Source organism: Natator depressus, chromosome 2, assembly GCF_965152275.1.
Source record: "Natator depressus isolate rNatDep1 chromosome 2, rNatDep2.hap1, whole genome shotgun sequence".
Taxonomy (NCBI): Eukaryota; Metazoa; Chordata; order Testudines; family Cheloniidae; genus Natator; species Natator depressus.
This window is the reverse complement of record NC_134235.1, coordinates 109,830,318-109,854,016: the sequence shown is the minus strand read 5'-3', so window position 1 is coordinate 109,854,016 and position 23,699 is coordinate 109,830,318. Positions and strand designations below refer to the sequence as shown.

At 38.1% G+C, this 23,699-nt stretch overlaps 1 protein-coding gene across 3 annotated transcripts in view; it reads left to right on the top strand.

Annotated features, from left to right (window-relative positions):
• The window catches only part of NUP153 (nucleoporin 153), a 63,668-nt gene extending 41,869 nt beyond the window's left edge, over positions 1 to 21,799 (top strand). For 2 of the 3 annotated variants that reach the window (XM_074944845.1, XM_074944846.1), the window contains exons 11-22: positions 128 to 260; positions 2,295 to 2,432; positions 3,273 to 3,365; positions 3,630 to 3,717; positions 6,292 to 6,411; positions 6,803 to 7,423; positions 11,315 to 11,509; positions 12,062 to 12,910; positions 14,870 to 15,238; positions 16,764 to 17,042; positions 19,569 to 19,716; positions 20,407 to 21,798. In XM_074944845.1, coding sequence (XP_074800946.1) covers positions 128 to 260; positions 2,295 to 2,432; positions 3,273 to 3,365; positions 3,630 to 3,717; positions 6,292 to 6,411; positions 6,803 to 7,423; positions 11,315 to 11,509; positions 12,062 to 12,910; positions 14,870 to 15,238; positions 16,764 to 17,042; positions 19,569 to 19,716; positions 20,407 to 20,491 — 3,118 coding nt within the window. In that variant the 3' untranslated portion in view covers positions 20,492 to 21,798. Of the gene's footprint in view, positions 1 to 127; positions 261 to 2,294; positions 2,433 to 3,272; positions 3,366 to 3,629; positions 3,718 to 6,291; positions 6,412 to 6,802; positions 7,424 to 11,314; positions 11,510 to 12,061; positions 12,911 to 14,869; positions 15,239 to 16,763; positions 17,043 to 19,568; positions 19,717 to 20,406 lie in introns of all 3 variants that reach the window. The other variant, XM_074944847.1, reaches the window with a different exon arrangement.
• The last annotated feature ends 1,900 nt before the right edge of the window (positions 21,800 to 23,699 follow it).

Sequence of the window (23,699 nt, the reverse complement as noted above, 5' to 3'; positions counted from 1 at the left end):
GAACTTTGCTTTTTCCGGACTGTTGGTAGGAAGGTTTCTGTTCCAGCCCAGACTGAGGGTATAAGAGCTTAAAACAATTAAGTAATAAGAGTGCGCTCTAATCATATACTGTTTATTTCTGTGCTAGCAATTTCACATGCCCCAAATTCAGTACACCTGCATCCAATGGATTATATTCTGGAGTGGGAGGTGGTGGCGGTGGCAAGATGAGAAGGGAAAGAGGAGTACATTATGTATCTCAACCAGGACAAGAAAAACAGGTAAGAGAAAATACTTCAGTTAAATTGCTTTATCACAGTGTAATTTTTCAAAGCATGGATGCAATGAAATTGACATATTTGGCTCCTAAGAGACTACACAAAAAATTAATAGTTACAAGCCAGTCATGTTTGTACATTGCCTAACACAATGGGGTCTGGACTATGATTGAAGCTCCTGGGTGCTATGATAATACAAATAATAAATAATAATAGTTAATTCAGTTGGATATATAGGCCCAAGTCTTCAAAGAGCTGCTGATTTTGAATGCCTCAATTTTGGTACTCAGCTTGAGACACCTGGCCCTGACTTTTCAGAAGTGCTGAGCTACTTCCATCTCCAGTTGAAAGTCAATAGCTACTCATCACTTCTGGAAATCAGGCCCTAGATTTCTGAAGTTGGGCACCCAAAATGAGAGGCTGCATTTGGAAACTTTGGCCATATTACTTTAGGAGTTCTTCCGATTGTATTGTAGGGTTTCCCTGCTATCAGCTGAATAAATCTATACAAGAAACACTGAGTAAATATGTCAGGGTAATATGTACAGTTTATTTTAAAGGATTAAAATATTAAATAAGTGGCAGTAAGCAAATAAAGTATTACTTAAATTCATAATTCTATCTTATATGACTTAATAGTATAGAACAAATCAAAATTTTGAAATGGAATAAAGCTGAAGACAACGCTATATGTGCATGCAAAAATATTAAATATGTTAGAGATCTGTGAGTGACATTGACTAATGCTTCCCGGGTGCACAAATCAGCCACTCCCTCTTTATTTTTTTAATAAAATCAATTTAATAAAACGCATAAATAGTAGTACATGTCCACAGAATTATTTCTGTGTTTAGTGTCTCAAATATGTATAGTCCAAAGCATACAGTAAACTATACACTGCCTCTTTTGTCTTAAGTATAAGGTTATGAATCATTAGACCAATCTTTAAACTGAACTGATGTAGAGAGAAAATCCAGCTGGATATTGGAGATCTTGGAGGGTATTTCTGTAGTACAAATAAGAGAAGTTAGTATAAAAATTTGATAGGTCTAATTTTCATTAAATATGTTGAAATGAACCAATATAGAAGTTGGGAACCCAAATTCCTTTGGGTATAAACACAGGGAGAAAGTTAGGTCTTAATTTATCCACACTTAATTGTTTCTGCATAGATCCAAGTGCCACTAATGAGTTGTCATTAAACTAGTTAAATCTTTATAATACCCAGTTTAATTTCAGCAGCTAAATACCTTAAAAGAAATGTCTTTATGCTTCAGTGGCTTCTGTGTTTGTTGCATAATTGTCTTACACCTTACCTTAAACTATATGACATACCATGAAGTCAGACAGCATACTAGACCGGATTGACCACTGGTCTGATCCAGTGTGACAATTCCTGTGTTCCTAAAATAGGGCTTATGCCCTTTTGTGTCTCTGTGATGTATAAAAAAGGCCCGAAAGATTTGTGTGTGTGTGTGTGTGTGTGTGTGTTTTAAAAAAAGAACAAAACTTGCTTTCTCTGTTTTTTACCTTAGAAATATCAGAAACGTCAAGACCGGTCTTCCTTAGCTTTGCTAGAGGATTTCTTGCCAATCTCAGCATGTATTGAAATCCCACCTCTTAATTAAAGAGTAGGGAGGATCAACTAGCACAACTATCCTTTCTCTAGAATTTTGGTTATTAAAGTTAAATGATGTTAACAACAAAAACAAGTTTTAAATGGAGAGGAACAACTCAGACTCTCTTTCATTCTATGTTATTTTTATGGCACATCCTATGGGCAATGGTTGAATTAGCAACTTTGAGACAGTCTTCCCTGTTCTACCTGCTGTACACATGATGATCATGGCACACCCATGGAAAGTGCCTGCCAAAGGTTAAAAATGTTCTAGTAGACTAGGGTGGGGTGTTGGATAGATTTTTGTCATTTTATTTTAAATTTGGCTTTGCTGCTTTTAATTTTGTATAGATATTAGAGGGGGAAATGTAGTTTCTAATGTAGAATAGAAAAATAACTAAATAAATGTACAATTTTAGGAGGCGGAGGCACCAGTACTACCCAAAATACCCTTACCAATTAATACTGTATCACTGCCTAACTTCAGCTTTGGCTCCCTTGCCAGTACTAATGTGTCGTCATCACCAATCACTAATACACAACCAGTGATTAACAAGGTAATTTTTTACATTGTATGTACTTAAAACTTTACAGGATTAGAATTGGTTTGTCTTGTTCATTCGCCGTGTTGCATATCAGATATGTTCTTAGTGTTATTAGGGGGTAGACTAAGTAGTGTTAGCTTATGTACAGCTGAGTAAATGAGGGCCATTATATTCTGATGTGTAATAAGATTGCTGAAAGATTTTGATGTAGTTTCACAAAGTTGATGGATTAATTATTGGATAATACAGATGTATGGCATCTGGAAGTGCTCTGGAAAGCCTGTTATTGTTACAGTATGCCAAGATTTATTCAACAATTTAGAAGTACCATAAATGGCATTGGAAGCATCAGTAGGAAAGAAATGTCATCACAATAATTAGTGTTATATATAACTGCAATAAAAATAAACATTAAAAATGTCTAGAGACATTTTAATATTTGTGTACAGTTTTTTAAAAAAGAATCGGAGACCCATTTATTTATGGAGGACCTTGTAAATGTTGAGTTAAATTTAAGGTTGTTTAGGTGTCTTGGCTGCATTTTTGTACCTTAACATATATGAATATTTTTCAGTGTAACCTCAACTCTGAATTTTCTGAGTTTATACCATATGGTTTTGGAATAATTAAAACATGACTCTGATATATTTTACCATAAACTACTGATATGTACTCTGAACCTTAATTGCATTTCATCATAGTTCTTGTCTGGGAATGATAAATGTCAAAACTAGCTTTCCCAAGTTCAGTGCAGAACTCCTGATATTTTTATAGCCTTAAATAGTTACTGGTTTTTCTTTCAACATATTTTCTTTTTAGATAGTCTTAATTTTTTTATTTTTGAAAATTTAGGTGCAACCAGCAAGTAATGCTAGCAGTCCTGTGTTCAGATTTTCATCTCCAATTGTAAAATCTACTGAGGCAGAAGTGCTACCTCCACTGTCTGTAAGTAATGCATGTAGAAACTCGGCTGTCCTTGAAGCTTTTGCTGTGGGTTTAGCAAAACATTTCAAAACAGTAAAGTGGCATTCGTGGCAAATAATGGAAAAAGGAACATACGTTTCGATATTCAGTTGGATGCCAAATAAATTGTATGCTAGAGAATTGAAGTCTGAATTTGTACTTCTGTGTTAGACTGAATTAAGATTTCTTCCTTTTGGCATTGAAAAGATCTTTTTTTTTTCTTTTTTCCCCCTTCCCCTTCTTCAGATTGGGTTTACATTTAGTGTTCCTGTTGTGAAATCAACACAAGCTTCTGGATCCAGTGATACTCCAGTGCCACTTCTGATTAGCCCAGGTAACTAAAAATCCAGCATTTCAGACCTGAAACATTTTATTTTTTCTAGCACTAGATCTGGCTGGTGGGCATATCCTAGCTGAACTGTCTTACCCCACCATCTGCATGCTCTCAGATGGGGATCATTTTCCACCAGATATTGGAACTAGTGTGTCACCAGGAGGAGTTTCTAGAACAATCATCCCACTCCCAGCCCTCACTCTCAATCTTCCACTTTTCCTCCTATAGGCTGCTATTTTATCCTTTTGTGTTTCAATCACAATGCCTAAGTAATGATTATTAACGTGTTTGGTTTATCTTGAGACTTGAAATTTTATTTCTTTGACTTGTTCCTTCTGAAAGCAATAATAGTTCCCAACCACAACCCTAAATACTTCTCTGTTGCAAGGGATGTTTTTTTATTTACATAGCCAGGGTTTCTTCTGGCATAGTGTGTTATATGAAAATGCCACTGAAATGCTATCATGTAATGCAAACTTTAATTTGTGCATAAGTTATGGGGACACTGTAAATTTAAACCACACTACTGTAGGAAAACTTTATATACTATTGTTACAAGCAGCAACTAAGATTACTGTTGTGAGAGGTTATGGAGAAAAAAATCTTTTAGTTTAACTTTTTGCATTTGATAGCTTTTTTTTTTTTTTAATATTCAGTTTCCTCTGTTAGCGGGTGTCTTTCACACAGCAAATGTTAAACTTTTTTTTTTTTTAAAGATAGGAAAACCAGATTTTTAAACTACAAAAACTGGCAGGGAGACTCAAGGGCCCTGAAAGTATATTTGACTAATTTTTTTTTAAATTGACTATTTCAGATTGTTTGTTTTTAAAATGATGTCGAATCCACATCTTACACACTAAGGAATTTCAGAACACTTGCTGTGCTGTAGTTACTGCACATGAAAGTCCTGTTATTAACTTATTCCCTTCCCTTCTGTCTTAATAGCTCTATTCCATCAAAACTGGGGTAACTTCCCAGATTTTTTAGGAACTCTTTCTAAATGTCATTTATTAAAACTACATATTTGTGCCACCACAGTTCAGGTTGTCTCACCATTTTAATGATGAAATCCTATCTTGTGGTATTTATAATTTAGCTATAGAAATTGTCTTATCAGAACTTTGGCACATATGGCCCCAGTCTAGCAGTACAAAAACTAACAAAAAGTAATAAAAATTGATCTGACATTTAAAAAAGTGAGTGGATTAAAAAGTAGTTTATGGTGCACTTTGTGTCAGATCAATCATACAAATGCTATATTTATAGTCCAAGAGACTGAAGTCTTCTGTCCATAAACAGGCACAATAATAGCAGTGTAACAGGCAGATCTTTCTCTAAGTATAAAATTTTGGTAGCTTGAAAGCAACTCTTTTCTCTCCTTTTGAGTCTTCCTCTTTCCCATTCCCACTCTTAATTGCAGGCCCTAATAGTTTGTTTTCAGTGATAGTAAGGAAGAAAAAAATCTTCTTGGGGAAAACTGCAACAGTGGATGTTAATACTACTGCATATAACTACAGTAAAATGTAGAAATAGCAGAATTTCTGATTTTCATTTCTTTTCAGCCTCAAGTGGAACAAAAAGTTAAAATATCAAAAAAAAATTGTGGAACAAAAAGTTCTGAAAAATTGATTCAGAAGCGGCAAAACGTTTTTACATTTCTGCATTTTTGATCAGAACAAAATGCTTTGATATTCCCAAACTGAAACCTTTTGTTTCAGTTCAGTTCAATGTTAAGTTGCATCTCCTTCTGGTGCTGCATTGTCTCATTGGATTTGTCGTTTGGGTGCCTCCTGCCTTCATTTTCTCTTAGAGACTGGGCTCTCTAGCCATCCTATATCTCTCATGATACATAAATAGTCATGCGACTCCCATGATGCATCATATGGCCCAGTCACAGGAGAGACTGGCGAGGGAGCCTAACGCATAGGAAAGAATGGAGGCATGATAGATCCAAACTACAACTCTCATGGGCCAAGGTGGCAGGATAGTAGGATGCAGTTTAATTTTGAACTGACTTTATAAACCAAATGTTTTGATTCATTTCAACAAACTGAAATATTTTTATTTGGCATGAACTGACCCAGAGTGAAATATTTTCCTGTTGGGGAAAATAGAAATAAAAAAACCTAGCAAAATCAGTTTTTTTCTATGAAAAATTTCAGTTTTACAGAAACTGCATTTTCTGTGTTTTTTTTTTTTTAATGGTTTTTTTAATGGAAATTTCCAAATGGAAAATAAGCTCTACATCCAACCTCTCTTTGCAGGAGTCCGCATTAATTTTATTATGCTTGTCAACTAAGTTGAAAGTGGGAGGCTGTGTAAATGTTTCTTGAAATTAGAAAGTAACTTTGTAATTATACATAAAAAGTTGGTTGGACTTGTATAGTTCTTGTAATAATACACGCATACATAAGTTTCTATCTTGTGTGAACATAAAATTTTAAAAATCAAATCTTGGAAAGTAGGAAGACTTTTGAAAAGTTTATATTTTTGGGAGGGATGGAAGAAGGAAATAACCTTTTGATTCAGTTTGAGCATGTTTCTCCATGAAAGTAGTAAACTTTCTGTTTAAAGGTACCACTGCTGTAAATAGCACCAGCAATAAGAGGAGAGAAAAGGAAGAGTACGATGGCGCCTTCAAGCCTGCAAAAGTCTTGAAAGAAGGGAGTGTACTGGATATTCTAAAAAGCCCTGGTGAGATAATGGGTTCCATTTTAAAAGAATTTACAGTAAAACCTGGACTAGTATGCAGCGTTGCAGTTCTAGAGAAACTTTAATTAAATCATTCATCTAAGATGAAGTTTTGCTGACAAATTGAAAACAAGCTCAGTGTTGAAACACTGAATGGAAGTCCACTGTGGTCCAGGACTCCAATATTAACTATGAAAAAAAAAACAGGGGTGGATGGTGTAAAGCTTTTTTACAGTGGCTTTACCACTTCTGTTTTTATGGTACTGGAGTCCTCCCCCATCCCCAGGACCTCCGTGTAGATCTCCTGTTGTGTGGTGAGATGAATGAGGTCTAAAAAGAGTTCCTCAAAGGAGCTAATGTAAATGTGCCTGATTTTGTGTTTATATTTTTCTAGACTTTACTTCTCTGAAGACACACGTCCCTACAGCCACACAGCCTGTTTCAACAAGCACAGAAGTTTATACACGGCCTGCAATAAGTAATTTTTCTGCAGGTTCATTGGGATTTAGAGAGACCTCTAAACAAGCTTCATCGTATTGGCGCTGTGACACATGTCTCTTACAAAACAAGGCAACAGACAACAAATGCGTCGCCTGTCAAGCTGCTAAAGTGCCGACAGCAGACCCTGCTAAACAGAGTGGAATGTTGACTCTAAGCAGCACTGTTAAATCAACTGCTCCTGCCACAGGAACACTGGGCTTTGGAGACAAATTTAAAACAGCAGCAGGAACATGGGATTGTGATACATGTCTAGTCCAGAATAAACCTGAAGCTACAAAATGCGTGGCCTGTGAGACACCAAAGCCTGGAACAGGAGTAAAACCTGCTCTGACATTGCCAGTGGTCACAGAAAATACAACAGTGACTTCCTCTCCTAGCTGCACTGAAACTACAGTCACTTTGGGGTTTGGAGACAAATTCAAAAAGCCGAAGGGTTCTTGGGACTGTACAGTGTGCCTTGTGTCAAATAAGGCAGAAGACAGTAAATGTGTAGCTTGTCAATGTGAGAGACCAGGTACGAATTTTTTTTTATTTTTTTTTTTTTTTTGTATTTTAACTGTCCGTGCTTGCAAATTTACTTAAATATTTTTTTAAAAAGCCCTTGTCTTAAAAAAAAAAATCTGTTTTATTTGAAGCTTAAAGTATAGAACACTGAATATTCTGGTTTTAAAATTGAGGATTAAGATTAATGTATAAGCTCTTTAACACATCTGTCTCTTATGACTTGTATCTAAATATTTGATTCTGTTTTCTGGTTACCATTTCTTCCAAGTTTCTGCTTGTGGGCCACTGCTTTGGAACTAGCATCTGGTTCTCCTCATTGCCTGGAATGAGGTAGTTCTGCCCCAAAGGGTTACGCTTCCCTAAGCTGTAGCTCATCTTCCAGCACAAGTTGATAACTTAGTTAAACTCCTTTTGCAAGACAAATGACTCATTCTCCTAAGGCTTTTGTAGTACTGCATTATAGAGAGGAGAAAGAAACCACATTGTCTTGAACTGTTGTTCCAAAAAGTCTTCAAAAACACGTTTACAGATGTAGCAATGTGTACTCATCAGAGAATAAAGGTAGGAATGGACTTCTAGTTTATATCCTGGCAGTGTGTCCACATTCCTTTTATGTTTAAGTAACTGTCAGTCCATTAGTGGAATGTCTCTTGACTTCTAGATGGCAGGGGAGAGCTTCAGCTATATAGTCTTCCTTAATATAAGCACATAGCTATTTTGTTATGAATGAGAAATAACAAGAATTTGTGCTATGAGCTGGGGACATATCAGTTGGAAAAGACCTAGGTACATTGGTCGATCACTGGATGACTATGTTGCCGTGAAAAAGGCTGATGCAAACCTAGGATGCATCAGGCAAGGTATTTCCAGTAGAGACAGGGAAGTGTTTATTACCATTGTACAAGGGACTTGTGAAACCTCATCTGGAATATTGTGTGCAATTCATGTTTAAAAAAGATGAATTCAGACTAGAACAAAGGCAGAGCAGGGCTACAAACATGATAGAGGAATGGAGAACCTAACTTACAAGAGGAGATTTAAGGGGTGTGGCTTGTTTAGCCTAACAGAATGAAGCCTGAAGGGAGATGTGATTGTTCTCCATAAATACATCAAAGGGATAAAACACCAGGGAAGGGGAGGAGTTATTTAAGGGCCAGTGTTGGCACAAGAACAAATGGATATAAACTGGCCGTCAAGTTTAGACTTGAAATTAGACAAAGGTTTCTAACCATCAGAGGAATGAAGTTCTTTAACAGCCTTCCAAGGGGGGTAGTAGGGGCATATAAAACCCAACTTGTTTCAAGACTGTCTTTGATGAGTTTATGGAGATGATGGTACAATGAGGTTTCTTATAATGGCATATGGCCCATTCGCAGCTACTATTAGCAAATATCTCCAGTAGCAGAGATGGGGGTAGGTAGGGCTCTAAGTTACTACAGAGAATTCTTTCCTGTGTGTGTCTGGTGTATGTTGCCCACCTGCTCAGGATCTGATTGCCATATTTGGGGTCAGGAAGGAACTTTTCCCCAGGACAGATTGGCAGAGACCCTGGGGGTTTTCGCATTCCTCTGCAGTGTGGGGCACAGGTCACTTGCTGGTCTGAACTAGTGTAAATGGTGGATTCTCCGTAACTTGAAGTCTTTAAATCATGATTTGAGGACTTCAGTAACACAGCCAGGGCCTATTACAGGAGTGAGTGGGTGAGGTTCTGTGGCCTATAATGTGCAGGTCAGACTAAATAATCATGATGGCTCCTTTTGGCCTCTGAGTCTGAGAAGCTACGTACGCATACTTTCATTTTTATGACAGTTGACGAGAACCACTCTTCCTTGCAAAATCTTTGAGCTCTTTATAAATATGTTTTGACCCTGACTGCATCTGATTTTTGTGTGTAGTGTATTTATATGTCTAAAATTAATATTAATATATATGTTTTGAGTTTTATTTATAATTTTATGCACCTGACTGCCACGTAGCTACTTTCAGTAAAGGTGGGTGGGAGCAGAATGAAGGGAGATGCACTGAAATAAGGCCATCTATCTTTAGGCATAAAACTAGGAACATCTCCAAGTTGGGGCACCTTTTGCAGGAATAGGCATCCATAGAGAGAGCAACTACCCCGCCCACCCTCCTGGCCTAAGCGATGGCCAGAGAGCTAGAAAAAGGGAATCACGTTAAGGGTTTGGAAGTGGGGGTGGGTCTGTAGACCATTAAGCCAAGACTCCAAACTGACTATTGGCCAAGGCTTAGTTTATAGATTTTCTGTGAGCTGTAAAAATCTGGATTGGTTGGTGGGAAATGGTGGAAAACCCTTTTTAAAGGACCCCCTGATGGACTTTAAGAATGAGTTGTTCTAGTAATATGTAACGTGCTATCACCTTTTTAAAGCCTTCCTGAAAAATTCTGACAACTGTAAAAGGAGCTTGAACCTAGCTCTCCAACCACTCTGCACGGTTAGAGTGGAATTTCTTCCAAATATATATTCAATTCCAGAGGTCGTTGCTTTTGTGGACTTTCATCACCATAGTGAACACCTTGTTACTTCAGGGACTTGCTCATGTGAGCTGGCCCTTTAGATGTGGCTTGTCTGGCTTTGGGCTATTGCTGAGGGGTGTTTGGGAAATGAAAGATTTCAGTGAGATCCCCATGATGCAGAGAACTGCATGGCCTCCAGGTCCATCAAAGATGAGAATTAGAGGGGAGAGAGAGGGCAAAGAATATCCGATCATTCTAAAAGATAAGTTGTGGGATGAGGGTGAATATCTTCCCTATCTTCCATGTTTGAAGTCAAAGGAGCGTGAATTTGAGGAGAAGAGTAGAGGGTAGGCAGGCAGTTCTTCAATCTGGCTGCTTCAAAGACCCAGTTCAACAGGATAAATTTGCTGGGATGCAACTGGTGTTCAGGGGACCCTTTATATACGTGCTGGATTTGGATTTGTGCTTCAATCTGAGTATTTGTTATGGAAGTCAGAAGACCTGCTACGGGAGCAGCATCCACTGACACACTCTGTTGGGGGATGACGATGGGTCTAGGTTGCAGGACAGGCAGAAGGAGCCAGCTACTAATGAGAACATGCCAGTGCTGCAGATAATACGGTGCCTTCCATGTCTCTTCAAAGAAGCCTCTGTTGCTGTTGAAGACAGTTGGTTTGGGTGATTGAGCATGGCATTGGGAGTCTGGAGCTCATGAGATCTAGCTCTTTTATCACTGACAGGGGTGTGTGGTTTTAGACAAGTCTCTTTTTTCTGCCTTATCACCAGCCTTTCCTCTTCTCCTCCAGCCTTTGACAGTTCTGACGGGGTAGAGGGTGGGAGTAGCTTTAGCAACCACCAAGGAGCAGGAGGAGGAGAAGAGTCACTGCTGCTGCAGGAGTGTTTAGTCCTCTATTCAGGCTTGCAGGGGCAGAGGGGAAGGAGGAAGAGATCTGGTTGGAATTTGCTGATGAGTCTGCTTAGTAAATAACTTCTTACCTCATGTCATTTTACAAGTTGGGCCAGCATTAATTCCAGCTCTGGTAATTACCTTCTGTCAACCTGAATTTCTCCTGCAGTTTCAGTTGGATACAGTTTCCTTCCCTTTCTGTCTTAAATAGCTGAGGTATATTGCAGTAGCCTATGAACTTCATTAGCTGTTTAAACCTAGCATTGGCTGCATTTTAGTGTGCTTCAAGTAATCCCTCTATATAGTCTGTATATTACTTTTAAGTTTGTAAAGCTCTTCAAGATTCTTCAGAGATACTCAATTTTATATTTAAAATAATCTGCAGGTTTTGTTTCCTCTTCTAGTGCTTGGTCAGTTTATACATTACAGCTTGAAAGTGTATTTGAAACTTAAGAGCTTCATGAAATTATTTTAGTTAGTTAGTTAAATAGACTTTTAACACTTTCCTTTGTTTCCTAGGGGATTCATTGCCTGTGACTAGTAGCAGCTCATCCTCTTTCTCCACTCCTTCTGGAGGATTTCTGGGACTAGACAAATTCAAGAAACCTGAGGGAAGCTGGGACTGTGAAATATGCTTGGTACAAAACAAAGCAGAGGCCACAAAGTGCATAGCTTGTGAGAATGCAAAATCAGGCACCAAACCTGAGCTACAAGGTAATGTTTGCTTCCTGAAGGAAATAATAATTGCACTCTTTCAGCTGTTTTTTTTAATCAGTTGTAGTGGAAGATTTGTGTGAATTGCTGCATTTTTTCCAAAGTGTGTGTGTTGTATACCAGAAAAAAGAAAATAAACGTTCACAAATGACTTGTTAGGGCTCAGCATTGTCCTTGTGTGTATGTGTGGGGAAAATATCTCTTGTTGGTGGGGGCGGGGGGGGGGGGGGGGAGAAGGAGAATATATTCCTGATGTTAAAGTATTCCATATCACCAAATCTGTTAGTTTGAAGTGTATAAAAAGTTTAGGTTTAGAGTGAGTCGTAAGTACAGTTCTTTGATCCTAGTTGGGGATACAGCACCACTCATTTGAGAGGGTCTGTATGATAAAGTAACTGACAATCTACAAACAAAAGGCATTTCTAGTAAAAGTTTTTTTTATATATAATTGGCTCAGGAGAGGATCAGGACCAGAATAGCAGTGTTGTTGCAGAGCAGGACTTAAGTGCATGTGTCTGTATTACAAATGTAGTCTATTATTCCTTTCTACAGGTTTTGGTACCGCTGCTGTGTCCTCAGATGCTGCTGCACCATCATTTAAATTTGGTATTCAGTCATCATCCTCTGAGTCATCTCAGGCAGTAGGAAGCACAGAAAGTTTTAAATTTGGAGAACAAGGGGGTTTGAAGTTTGGTATTACATCAGAGTCAGGATCTGTAACAAACAACATGACTGGTGGCTTTAATTTCTCTAAAACTTCAGGGGACTTCAAATTTGGAGTCACTTCCTCCGACTCTAAATCAGAGGAGAGTAAAAGAGACAGTAAGAATAACAATTTTAACTTTGGACTTCCCTCTGGTACAAGCAATCCATCTACTTCAGCATTTCAGTTTGGGTCATCTAATCTTGGACAGGAGGAAAAGAAGGAGGAACCTGTTCTAGGGGGTTTCAGTTTTGGCACAAGTTCTGCTGCCTCCATTGCTCCATCAGAGAATAGAACAGGAGCGAGTGGATTCGGTTTTGGAACGGTGGCAGAAAAGGAAGTTGCAACAACTCCTTTTTTATTTAAAAAGTCAGAGGAGAAAAAAGATGAAACTCCTTCGGCAAAGGGAGGCTTCAGTTTTGGCAGCATGGAGCCCACATCTGCCTCACAGTTTGTCTTGGGAAGGACAGAGGAGAAACAGGACACTGTTACCTCTGCTACTTCATTAGTGTTCAGGAAGACGGTTGACAATGAGGAGCCAAAGGTGCAGTCCATCTTTTCATTTGGGAAGTCTGAGCAGACCAAAGAAGAGAGCACAGCAAAACCCACTTTCAGTTTCAACTTAACAAAACCAGAAGAGAAGGAAACTGAGCAAACAAAGCCAGCTTTTACATTTGGGGCACAAACCAATACTGCAGGTAAAAGAATCTCTTGCTTTAAACTTTAGTTGTCTGGTCAAGTCCATGAAGTAACAAAATTAAGTCACTGCCAAGAAAACAAATATATTTGAGTGATTTGTTCATGTGTTAGGTCTTTAGAAAAAAAGCTTTTGTTTACTACATGAAGATGAATTTACAATTCTGGGTCTTAGAGGATAACAGGATTGTTACAGTTTCTCTATGGACTTTAGTGGAGTTGAACACCATGGATTGAAAAACTGAGAAAATATTTACTGCATGCAAGAACCATTTTCTATTAGGCCTTGCCTAAATACAAAAGTTGTACCTCTTGCTTTCCATACCTCCATAGTTAAAGCAGTACAGTGTGGACGCAGTTATCCCAGTGTAACGGTGCCTTATACCTGTGCAGCGTATTCCAGTGTGGGATGGGGAATATGCTGTACTGCTATAACTGTGGCCACACGAGAAGTTATACCACTATAGCTATATTAGTAAAAAAGATAAAATAAATCACAGCCCTAACTGGAATAGTTATACTGGTACAAAATCTGGTACTAGTATATTGTCCCACATTAGTCCATATATTGGTAATATCTCCACCTTTGCAGGTGAAAATGAGCTTTTTAGTGATGTCGCTGCATAGAGGGCTTTCTGGCTGTTAAGTTCCAGTTGTGCCCAACTACCTGTCATGTTTTAAAACCGATTTTTTTTCTCTAAAGGATTAGCAAAGAGTTTTGTCATAACTCTGACTAAAAATAGTGTTTTGCAATTAGTCTCTTCACAGTGTTATGTTGTTCAGAATCATAAAACTGCACGATGATGTTGCTAGACAAATAGTAGAATGAGGGCCCAGAGTTCTGAGATGAAATACCATGACACAAATATTTACATGTTGTTTTAATCCCAGAGTCAGTGTCATCAAGGACTCTTGTTAGTTCTAATTAAAAAGATTTGTGACAGTCCTTTGAGGAATTAAGTTCCCCTTTCGGCATAAAGTGGCCCCATCTCCATCCCCAAAGAAAGGGGGAGTTGAAACAGAGACCTAAGTAATAGAAAAATGGAGACTGAGAAATGAAAAGAAGATGCCAGACAATTAAGACTGAGAAATGGACAGAGCAACAGACTTAGAGAAAGCTTAAAGCTTTCCAAAATGTGGGTAAACTTAGTTTAATGTCTTAAAACAAAATGGTTGATGAAGAAATCGGACTGAGGAGGGTTAGTCTTATTTGCTTTTGTAGGAAATCTTGAAGGTACTTAAATATGCATATTTATATATGCACTTTTACCAATTTTAAATTATTTTCCAGATAGCACAGGGGTTAATTAGTAAACTTTAACCCCCCTTAGGGATAAACAGGGCACCCTGGAATTTTTGTGAAAGTATAAGGGTCTGACCTTGCAGCCTTTACACAGGCTAAGTACTCACTTTAGTTGTTGAGTTTTGCCTGACTTGGGAAAGCAGGATCAGGTCCTTAGATTCACAGTGGGGTGGAGAAGAAAAATCTCTAAATCAGTCTGTCCCTTCTCCCCCCCGAAGTAGGATCCATTTAGCATAGCCATGAAACTATTTGTTCTGATGTCTCTTGGAAAAATTTACTGCCAAGCATTTCCAGTACTGGTGGCACAAAAACAAAACAAAAAACCCTAAGTACTTGTACCTATGTAATGCTAGTTCATATTTCCTTAGCGAACATCCCTACTCTTGCCAGCCACAAGTAGAGCCAAGACAGGAGTGCCTTTCCTCTGCTTTGTAGTCTTCTTCTTGAACCTTCCCCCCTGCCATTGTATTTTTCCTGGGAAAGAGACCAGTTTATGCATTTCACCTTGGTTTTACATAGGTGAGAGAGAAGCCATGAAACTGAAGTGTCATCCAGTGTTGTTGCTGGCATACAGTGCTTGAAACAAAACGTATGTTGTGCCTTCAGAGCCTCATTTGCCATTTCTAAAGTACTTTATAATTGCTTTCCTTCTTTTCAGATCAAGGGGCAGCAAAGCCAGCCTTTGGTTTCTTGAGCTCTGGTTCCTCCAGCACAGCCATACCAAGCACTTCAGCTAACAGCAGTAGTGTGTTTGGCAGCTCCTCCTCTGCCTCAAATCCTCCACCAGTTGCCGCTGCCTTTTTGTTTGGACAGGCCAGCAACACTGTGAGCAGTTCTGCATTTGGCAATGCTGCTGAATCCAGTGCCCCTCAGTCATTTGGGTTCTCTCAAGAAAACAAACCAGCAACCACATCCTCCAGCACAGGTGCAGCTGTTGGGTCATTTCTCTTTGGTTCAGGAACAAGCAGTAACAATACTGCAACCCCTGGTTTCACCTTTGGGGCCACAACCACATCAAGTTCTACAGGTATGGATACAATTTAGTGCTGGTAATTTCACTGTTGTGGGTAGATGAAGGACCAACACAATTTTATTTCCAACAGCATTTTACTGTGGAGAATACATGGGCTATTCAGTAGTCTTTGTACAACAAAGGAGTCAAACAGTCATTAGTGGGGCTACCTTGTTATGAAAAAAAATGCCTAGCTCTTAGTATTTTTCATCAATAAATCTCAAGGACTTTGTCACAGAAATTTTTAGGAAAAGTCATAAGGCATTCCTATTGGAAAAAGGCGTAAGTATTAGAAATAGTTTAAGAGCAAAGTGTCACAGTCATTGTTTTATACACCACATAACCTCTGTATTTGGTTTTCAGTTCATATAACTAGAGTTCTGCTTCCAGTATGGAAACCGCAGAGAAATTTGATTGAAGTTATGGAATATTGCTGTACCAGAACCAGTTTTTGAAAATCCAGCCTAATTTCCCAATTTTTTAAAACATGAAGAGATTAAAAAAAACCAAACAACCTCTTGGAAAAGTTAAAGCCCTCACTAAATGGTCTGGGTCCATTTGTTGCCACAATATTGTTGCTGTCATAGTTATGTTGCTGAGCCCTTAGTTCTCAATTTGCCTCCTCTGCAGCTCAGATCAACTTGACAGCCCTCAGGCTTCTCAGTGAAAATGGTCATTTATTTACCTTCCCACTCCACCTTCCACATGTGAAAATCCTCAAATGTCATTGGTATTTTTAAGCACAGAATTCTTGACTTCTTTACCTTAGTGCAGCCTTCTTCATTAGTGCAGTGTTTAAGCACAACACTCATGCATTTGCTGCTGCTACTATGACCAGTTCATTTAAGATCAGATTTGTTTCTTCCAGGTTAATGGGTTAAGAACAGTGATCCTGTTTATCTCCCTCTGATTCAAACAAATTAGAGATCAGAGTCTAAAATCCTAAAATGTGTCATCTAATTTGGCATGAGTTTAAGTTAAACTCAGAGATACAGGCTCAAACCACCCAGTGATTTAAGTAAAATTTATTTTGTTATTCTTTCTATTAAGAAGCAGAATTTAAATTTGATTGTCTCCAACCCTCATAACCCGAGAAGTTAAGTTCAGGAACTCTTTGTGCCAGAAGCAGCAGTTCAGAGTTTGGACCTGGAATTGCCATATGAAGAATTCCACATTTTTTAAGAACAAATAATATCCTAACTCTGAATTATGGCTTCTTTGCCAGCAAACCAGCTTGTCACTTTGAATAAATTGCACTGAATCTGAGGCAAAAATGACATATTAATTTACTGTTATTTATAATGCAGAAATCCAAAATTTTATGTGCAATTAAATCTGTTTTCCTTCATTCTAAGTTATAGTGCAGTAGACCATGCTCTTTTTCTGTGTTGTGTAATTGCTGCCTGAAATGTCTTTAGACGAAATGAAAAGTCATTGAAATAGTGACACTTGGCAGATGTGTTCCCCGTGTGTTCAGTTATTACTGTATGTCAGTTATATGCAATACTTAAGTTTCTGTTCTGCTTCCTTGCTTTTCTAGGTTCTTCCTCTTCATTTGTGTTTGGCTCTGGGTCTTCAGCACCTGCTGCTGGTCCAGCATTTGGTGCCAGCCAGACACCAACATTTGGTCAAAGTCAAGGTGCCAGCCAGCCAAATGCTCCAACCTTTGGATCATTATCATCAACTTCATTATTTTCAACTGGCTCTCAGCCTGCACCTCCAGCCTTCGGGTCTGTGTCAAGCAGTAGTCAGCCTCCTGTGTTTGGACAGCAAGCAAGCCAACAGCCTGGTTTTGGCTCCGGTACAACACCTAATTCCAGTGAGTGCAAGCCCTTCATGTCTGACATTTATTTTGGTTTCAAGATGTAGGTTTGTTTCTAGAAAGAACTCTCCGTAAATGTTCAATAAGTAATAAGGCTACGTGGGATTTCATGCCAACTTTTGGTAAAACGCTACAACTTTTAAGGAATAAATTGTTTTATTTTTTAATCTCCTTTCTCAAACACAGTGCATATTAAACACTTTATTACAGATAAGAAATAGAATCTGATTACTATAACATGTAATGTCCATTAACAGAATTATTCAGTAATTTGCCTCATTCGTAGAGGTCAGATGGTACCCCCCACCTTCATCAGAAACTTCCCCACAAAATTCATTAGGGTGAAATTAAGATTTGTTCTCTTTCAAGAATGTTAGTGTTAAAATTAACAAATGTTAGAAAAACACAGTATAAAAATATATGAAACTCACACCACGAGGTTGAAGGCAGTGTGACTTGAAGATGAATATACTCTAAGCCTGGACAAGGCCCTGCATTCATGAGGATCCTCCTCTGTCACTGTAGTTTATTATTATTTTGATTATGGTAGCTTAAGTAGTATTTTCTCAGAATAGAATGCATATTTTTTATTAAAAGGAACAATTTCCCAGCTTCCTTGTCTTTGTGGGAGCTTTATTCACTGACTAGGGGTGTATGCAGTAATTCTATAGAAATTATAAACATCATCTAGGAAAATAAGCAAATAATACAGGTCAGTAATCAGTTATCCATAGCAACAATATCGACACTTTATTTCTATTCATTTGAAAGACTTAGTCAGCCCTCCCTTGTTCTGGTGGCATTTAGAGATCAGTGTCTGTCTGATTACCTGGTCTGCACAAATTATTTAACGTTTATATTGTGGTAGTGCCTAACTCATTGCATTAGGTGTTATACAAACATATGGACTGTTGTTGAGCCTTCAGGGTGGTGAATTTATAAACTTCTTAGCACAGTATAAAATGTTTGCTTAAATATCAAAACCAAACTGTAAAGTAAGACTTTATTTACAGCTAGGCTTGTAGCTATAAGGTTACTGCTGTAACAGAAAATAGGGAAACAGTTTTAAAAGGGCACGATAATACCTTTAAATGTTATGACTCATTCTTAATAGAAAAATTGAAAGGAAAGTTAGATTTATTTATTTTTTGCATTTCACTCAGTTTGGACAGTGAAAGTACGGTAGTCAGTTTCATTTTTTAATGGATTTTGTTTGTCCTGTAACACAGGGCTGGGTTGTAAACACTGGAAGGGAATGTTCAAATCCAAATAAACTGTTCAGATTGAAATAGGCCCTACTCCTGCAGTGGGTGTAGTCCTCATCGTAAGTCTGGGGTTTAATGATTAACTTGAAATCTAAACTACCTTCAGCAATTTTTAAAAATTGCCTACCTTTTGTTTCAGGCAGTACACCTACCATGGAGTCTGCCTCCTGGTTTTAATGGTTTTGCATTAATGGTTTTGTACAACTTTTACTCTTCAAAATAAAAAAAAATACAATAAGAATGAAAATGAACATTATTTTATTTTATACTTAGGCACCTAGCTAAATAGCCTAAATTTTAGAAGCTCTCCTATAGATTTAAGAGACTGACTTTAGGGACCCACTTTTTAAAAAATCTTAACTTAGGTTCAGTAACACTTTTTTTAACAGCACCAAAATTTGGGTGTAAGCTCTGGGAGTGTCCCTTGAAGTTGAAATCACAGTAGTTGTGACTTTAGTATTGAAAAATGTAAGTTGCAAAGAAGTACTTGGTTAATAAGAGCGAGGTGCCGTGCCTTGCCTTGCCTTGCCTTACCTAGAAGGGTTCTGTTCTGGAGCCTCTGTCTGTAACTGCGTCCTCTCACTGAAAGCCTATGTGAATATGTTGAAACTCTTTTGTTTGATGATAAACAATAATTGAATACAATTCGTGGTTCAGAAAACTTTATAGTATGTATTTTGATTTATAAATGACCAGATAAATTGTAAACCACTTCAAGTATTATGCATAAATCCAACCTGCGGGAGGCATCGCTTGTGATTATAAATATATTTTAAGTATAGCTCCTCAATTTCCTTTTCGAAAGGCTTCCTAAAAATGTTTAGACCATTCAAAATATGCCACATGCCCTGCTTTTATAATGAATTATTCTGACTTCTAAAGGCACATAATCTGAAATGCACAAATATCCAGAATAAAGAGGAATTGACTGTCACGTACCCTAAATGACTTTAATAAACCTGCTGCACATATTAAAAGCTGCTGCATTCACAGGGCCATCACCTTGTATCTGAATCAGCAATGCTGCAGTAGCTGTTGGCTTAAAAGTCCCAGTCCTCCATGAAGTTGCCCCACTTAAATGAGTGAATATTTTTAGTGTAGGTTTAGCAATAGCTACTTTAGTATCACTGCTTTAGGGAAGCCTGTAGTCTTGTTGTGACACAAACTTATATGATAGAATGGCAAAGGGGAAGAATTGTGTTTTTGGTTTTTTTTTTTGCATTGGATGGGGGAGTTAAACATAGACTGTCTTTTTTAGGTGCTGTATTCCAGTTTGGAAGTAGTAATAATTTCAGCTTCACAAGTAATAACCCAGGAGTATTTAATTTTGGTGCATCCGCGCCACCAACCCAGCCTTCTGGCTCTTCAGGATTTCCATTTAACCCGACTCCATCATTTGCAATGGGGTAAGAATATCTTTTAAGTGACTAAAAGGGTGGTGGTGGTGGGGAGGAATAAGGATCCTAATTCATAGGAATTATAGCTGTTAGAGTTAAGTATGTGCAGCTTCCAACTCCCAAATCAGTCTTCATTTACATGATTACTTTAGGTGTTCACATGAACAATGAGCTCCATATAAATACTTAGACTGAATTATGTTAAAAGTGACTGACTAGTGGTTTTGGGTGCCAAATCTGGCATCATCTTAAAGGGGCCTGGTTTTCAGATGTTGAGCATCCATCCTCTGAAGATCAGGTACTTTTTTAAAGGTTTCAGAGTAGCAGCCGTGAAGTGAGCTGTAGCTCACAAAAGCTTATGCTCAAATAAATTTGTGAGTCTGTAAGGTGCCACAAGTCCTCCTGTACTTTTTGAAGTGTCTCAAGTGAGGCATGAAAATTAGGCTGCCTTTCATGTTTGCAGACCTTGCATCTACTTTAAAGCCAGCAACTTATTCATCTTGTTCTGTGTGTAATACAGTAAATGTGGATGTTTGTTTTGTTTCTGGAATCCTTCTCTTGCTGTGGATTTTATGAAGTTTGGGCCTAGCTAATTGCTGTCAGAATACATATGATGATTTTAAATTATTCCAGAAAGATCCTGAGATTTGCAGTGGCAGCATGCTAGACTTTTGACTACTTCTGAATTCTTTTTGACAGGTCTAACGGGAAAAATGTGTTCTCTGCTTCTGGATCTTCAGTTTCTGGGCGGAAGATAAAGACTGCAGTTAGACGTAGAAAATAATTGTCAGTGGTTATTAGACAGCAATTTTCACAACAGCTGGTGCCCTGCACTTATTGGATTGTACCTCATGCTGGGTTTAGCTGAAGTCAGATCTGCCTAAAGAAATTCAAAACTCTGCTGTCTTTTTCCCCATTTAGTTTTTCTGGTAAGAGGTAGAGTTGGCAACAGGAAGGTTCTCAAGCAAAACTATTTTAGAATCCAGTAATTTCTTTATTCAGACTTGGCATGGTCTGGCTATAGACATGACGATAGCCTGCACAGCAAATAGCTTTGTATAATACCTCTTCATCTGCACCACTATGTGCGTTCATTTGCGTTTACTGACGCCTCAAACTTGTAATTATATCAGTGAAGGGATTCTGTATAGAGTAGAGAATGTTGATAATGAATGATTTCTATGCTGAGTTTGTGCTGGTGTATGTGTGAAGTGAGTGAGTTGGGTGTATTGTGCACTAAAATTTTCTGATAGAGGAAGACTGATTAAAGGATGGTCCCTGCTAAGGACTTGCTAGATGTGTAGTTCTCCATTTAATAATTATATGCTATTTCTATATTTTCATTCTTACGGCTCTTTATCACCTGTCTCGCCTTTTTGTTATTTTATTATGAAAAAGTGTAAATACAATTTTGTTTCTCTTTTTTGGCATAACAGATCTGTGAACTTGAAATTTTAATTTTGTGTTATGGCAATTTTTGTTTAGTATTGTCTCAGATTTTATTATGTAAATCCCATTATTCAAAGTTGCCTAAATCCATTTGGAAAATCTTTAAATAAAATTGGGAATTCTTAAAGTGAGTTTATTGGCTTTTCTGATCCATTTTTGTTTGGACCAAAAACCAGTATTGTACAAAGTATTAAGTATATATTTTTATATTTACAGAAATGGACTGTGGTGACTTTGGATAATAAGGAAAAGTTTAATATTAAAGCCATGTTTATTACAGTATAATTAACATGTTAAACCATGGGATAAATGCCATCAATAAAAATTATGAAATATTGTTTGTGGTAGTTTTAACTCACATTGAAACTTATCTGTAAGATGAAGCATTGTGTCCATCAGAATAGAGGTAATACCTCTCTGCAACATTTCTGCTTTTAACAGAAATACAGAGATTGGTATAAATGTGTGCTCTGTGATTTAATGGATCCTCAAAACGAGGGGATGTTCAAACTTCTCAACCCAGAGGGGCTGTAACTGGTTACTTACCTAGAGCCTGAGGGCTGCACCTAATTTGCATATACATTTACATACTTTTAAAAATTAAAATAAATGCACATAACCATAATATTTGCCTGTACTTGTATTTTACTTGATTTAATTAAAATTGCTGCTGTGTGGAGTTCAACAGCACTGAAAACCAACCAAAAAGTCAAGGCATTCAGAGAGCTGTAGCATATGGGACTGAGGTGAGGCCCAGCCCAGAGTATCTCAAACTGCAAAGCACTTGCTGGTGACTTGGTTACATAGGCCTGGCTCCTTGTCCTTGTTCCAGCTGTTAAATATTTTCCTAGTATTCTTCTATGTAATTGTCATAGGGCTCTTAAGTGATTGCAAATAGGAAGGGAGGGTGGTTTGTGAGACTCTAGTGAGGATGTTAGAAAGCCTCTGAACCTAGAATAATTTTAGGGAAAAATTCTAAAATCCCTACCACCTGGTATGGTGGCTTCCACAGTACTGATTAAAACTTCTAAGGCAGCAGTAAGTATTTCTTGCAGTGAGCTGGTGGAAGACAAGCTGATCTCAGAGCTCACTGGGGAATGGTCAGACACCCACCTCTGCTGCCAGAATTTGACCGTCTGTACTTGCCAATATTGTTCATGGTCCAGAAACAGACTAATGGGAGGATTACATAAGTAAGGAGGCATTCCTGGAACTAAGGGTATCCTGACAAAAACATCCATTTCCCTGTGGAAACAAGCTACCTCTGATTGTTACGGTGAAGGTGGTTTAGAGGTTTAAACAACTGGATGTTCAGAAACATGGATTGGCTGGAACCCAGGTATCCATTCTACTGTGTTAATAATCTAAGTTATGTTACATGTGCTGAGGAGCTACATGTGGTTAACACTTCAAACTTCTCTGGTGTAGACAAATCCAAAGCCTACTCCAAGGAAGACTCCTCACTTAAGCATTGAACATTTTACATAATGTTCTAGCCTATTAGAATTACCAAAGCACAAACTAGTACTAAAAATTTTAAAAGTTAAGTGTTTTGATAGCTAAGATATTTATGGTCAATCACACATCAAATTATATTTTTAAAACAGCTTTGTAGTTAAATGTGCTAGTCATCTCTGAAAATGGGGAATTTGTCATACTCTTAGCTGCTTAATTTCAGTAGTTTGACTGTGCTGGAACCTCAAGTTTCTCTTCACTTCCAAAATGGAGGGTTTGACAGACTTCTATCTTGCTGTAAAACCCTAGTGGAGACAAGGTGTAGGTATTTTTTAACAGTCTGTAGTAGTCCCACCTAGCTCAGAAGACTTAATAAAAAGTATGCTAGCCTGTTTCCAGTAGGGCTCCCCTCAGTGGAGCTGTACAGGTGATAGGAACAGTTGGAAACTTGGGAGGGGCAGATTTAAACAGCTGAAGGGGTAGCTCCCCACTTCACTCCTACTGTACTGATCACCTCTGCAAACAGTAATTACCTGTTTCAAGGGTTCACTGTCTCTACACTGCTGTTGCTGCACATTAGCTAAACTCAAGTGACTGGCCGCACTATAAAACAACACTGAGGATGCACAGAGTGATTAGATGAGCAGCAAGGTCTCCCTACTTTATTAAAGCCAGGTCTACATTTGGAAGGCTTTGCTGGAATAGCTGTGTCAGCATACCACATTGGCAAAGCTCTCCTACTGTGGACACTTTTACTGGTATAACCAAAACCAGCTGCTGGGGGGTTTCCCACATCCCTGGCCTCCCATGAGAGAAAGAGATTATACTAGCAAAAGCACTGTTTTGCTGGTATAAGTGCATGTGTTTGAGGGGCTTTTTTTGATCTGCCTTAACCTGAGCTTCAGTTTGTGGCAGACGATGGGCAAACTCACTCAGGTTTAAAGCGCCTAATTCAAACTTAAGATTTGTATATGGACAGGAGGTGGGTTAAGGCAACACAAGTTATATGTTGAGTTAACACTTCAGTAAAGATAAGCCCTGAAAGTTACCAAGGAATTATTTTCACCCTCTCCCACTGTGGGCAGAAA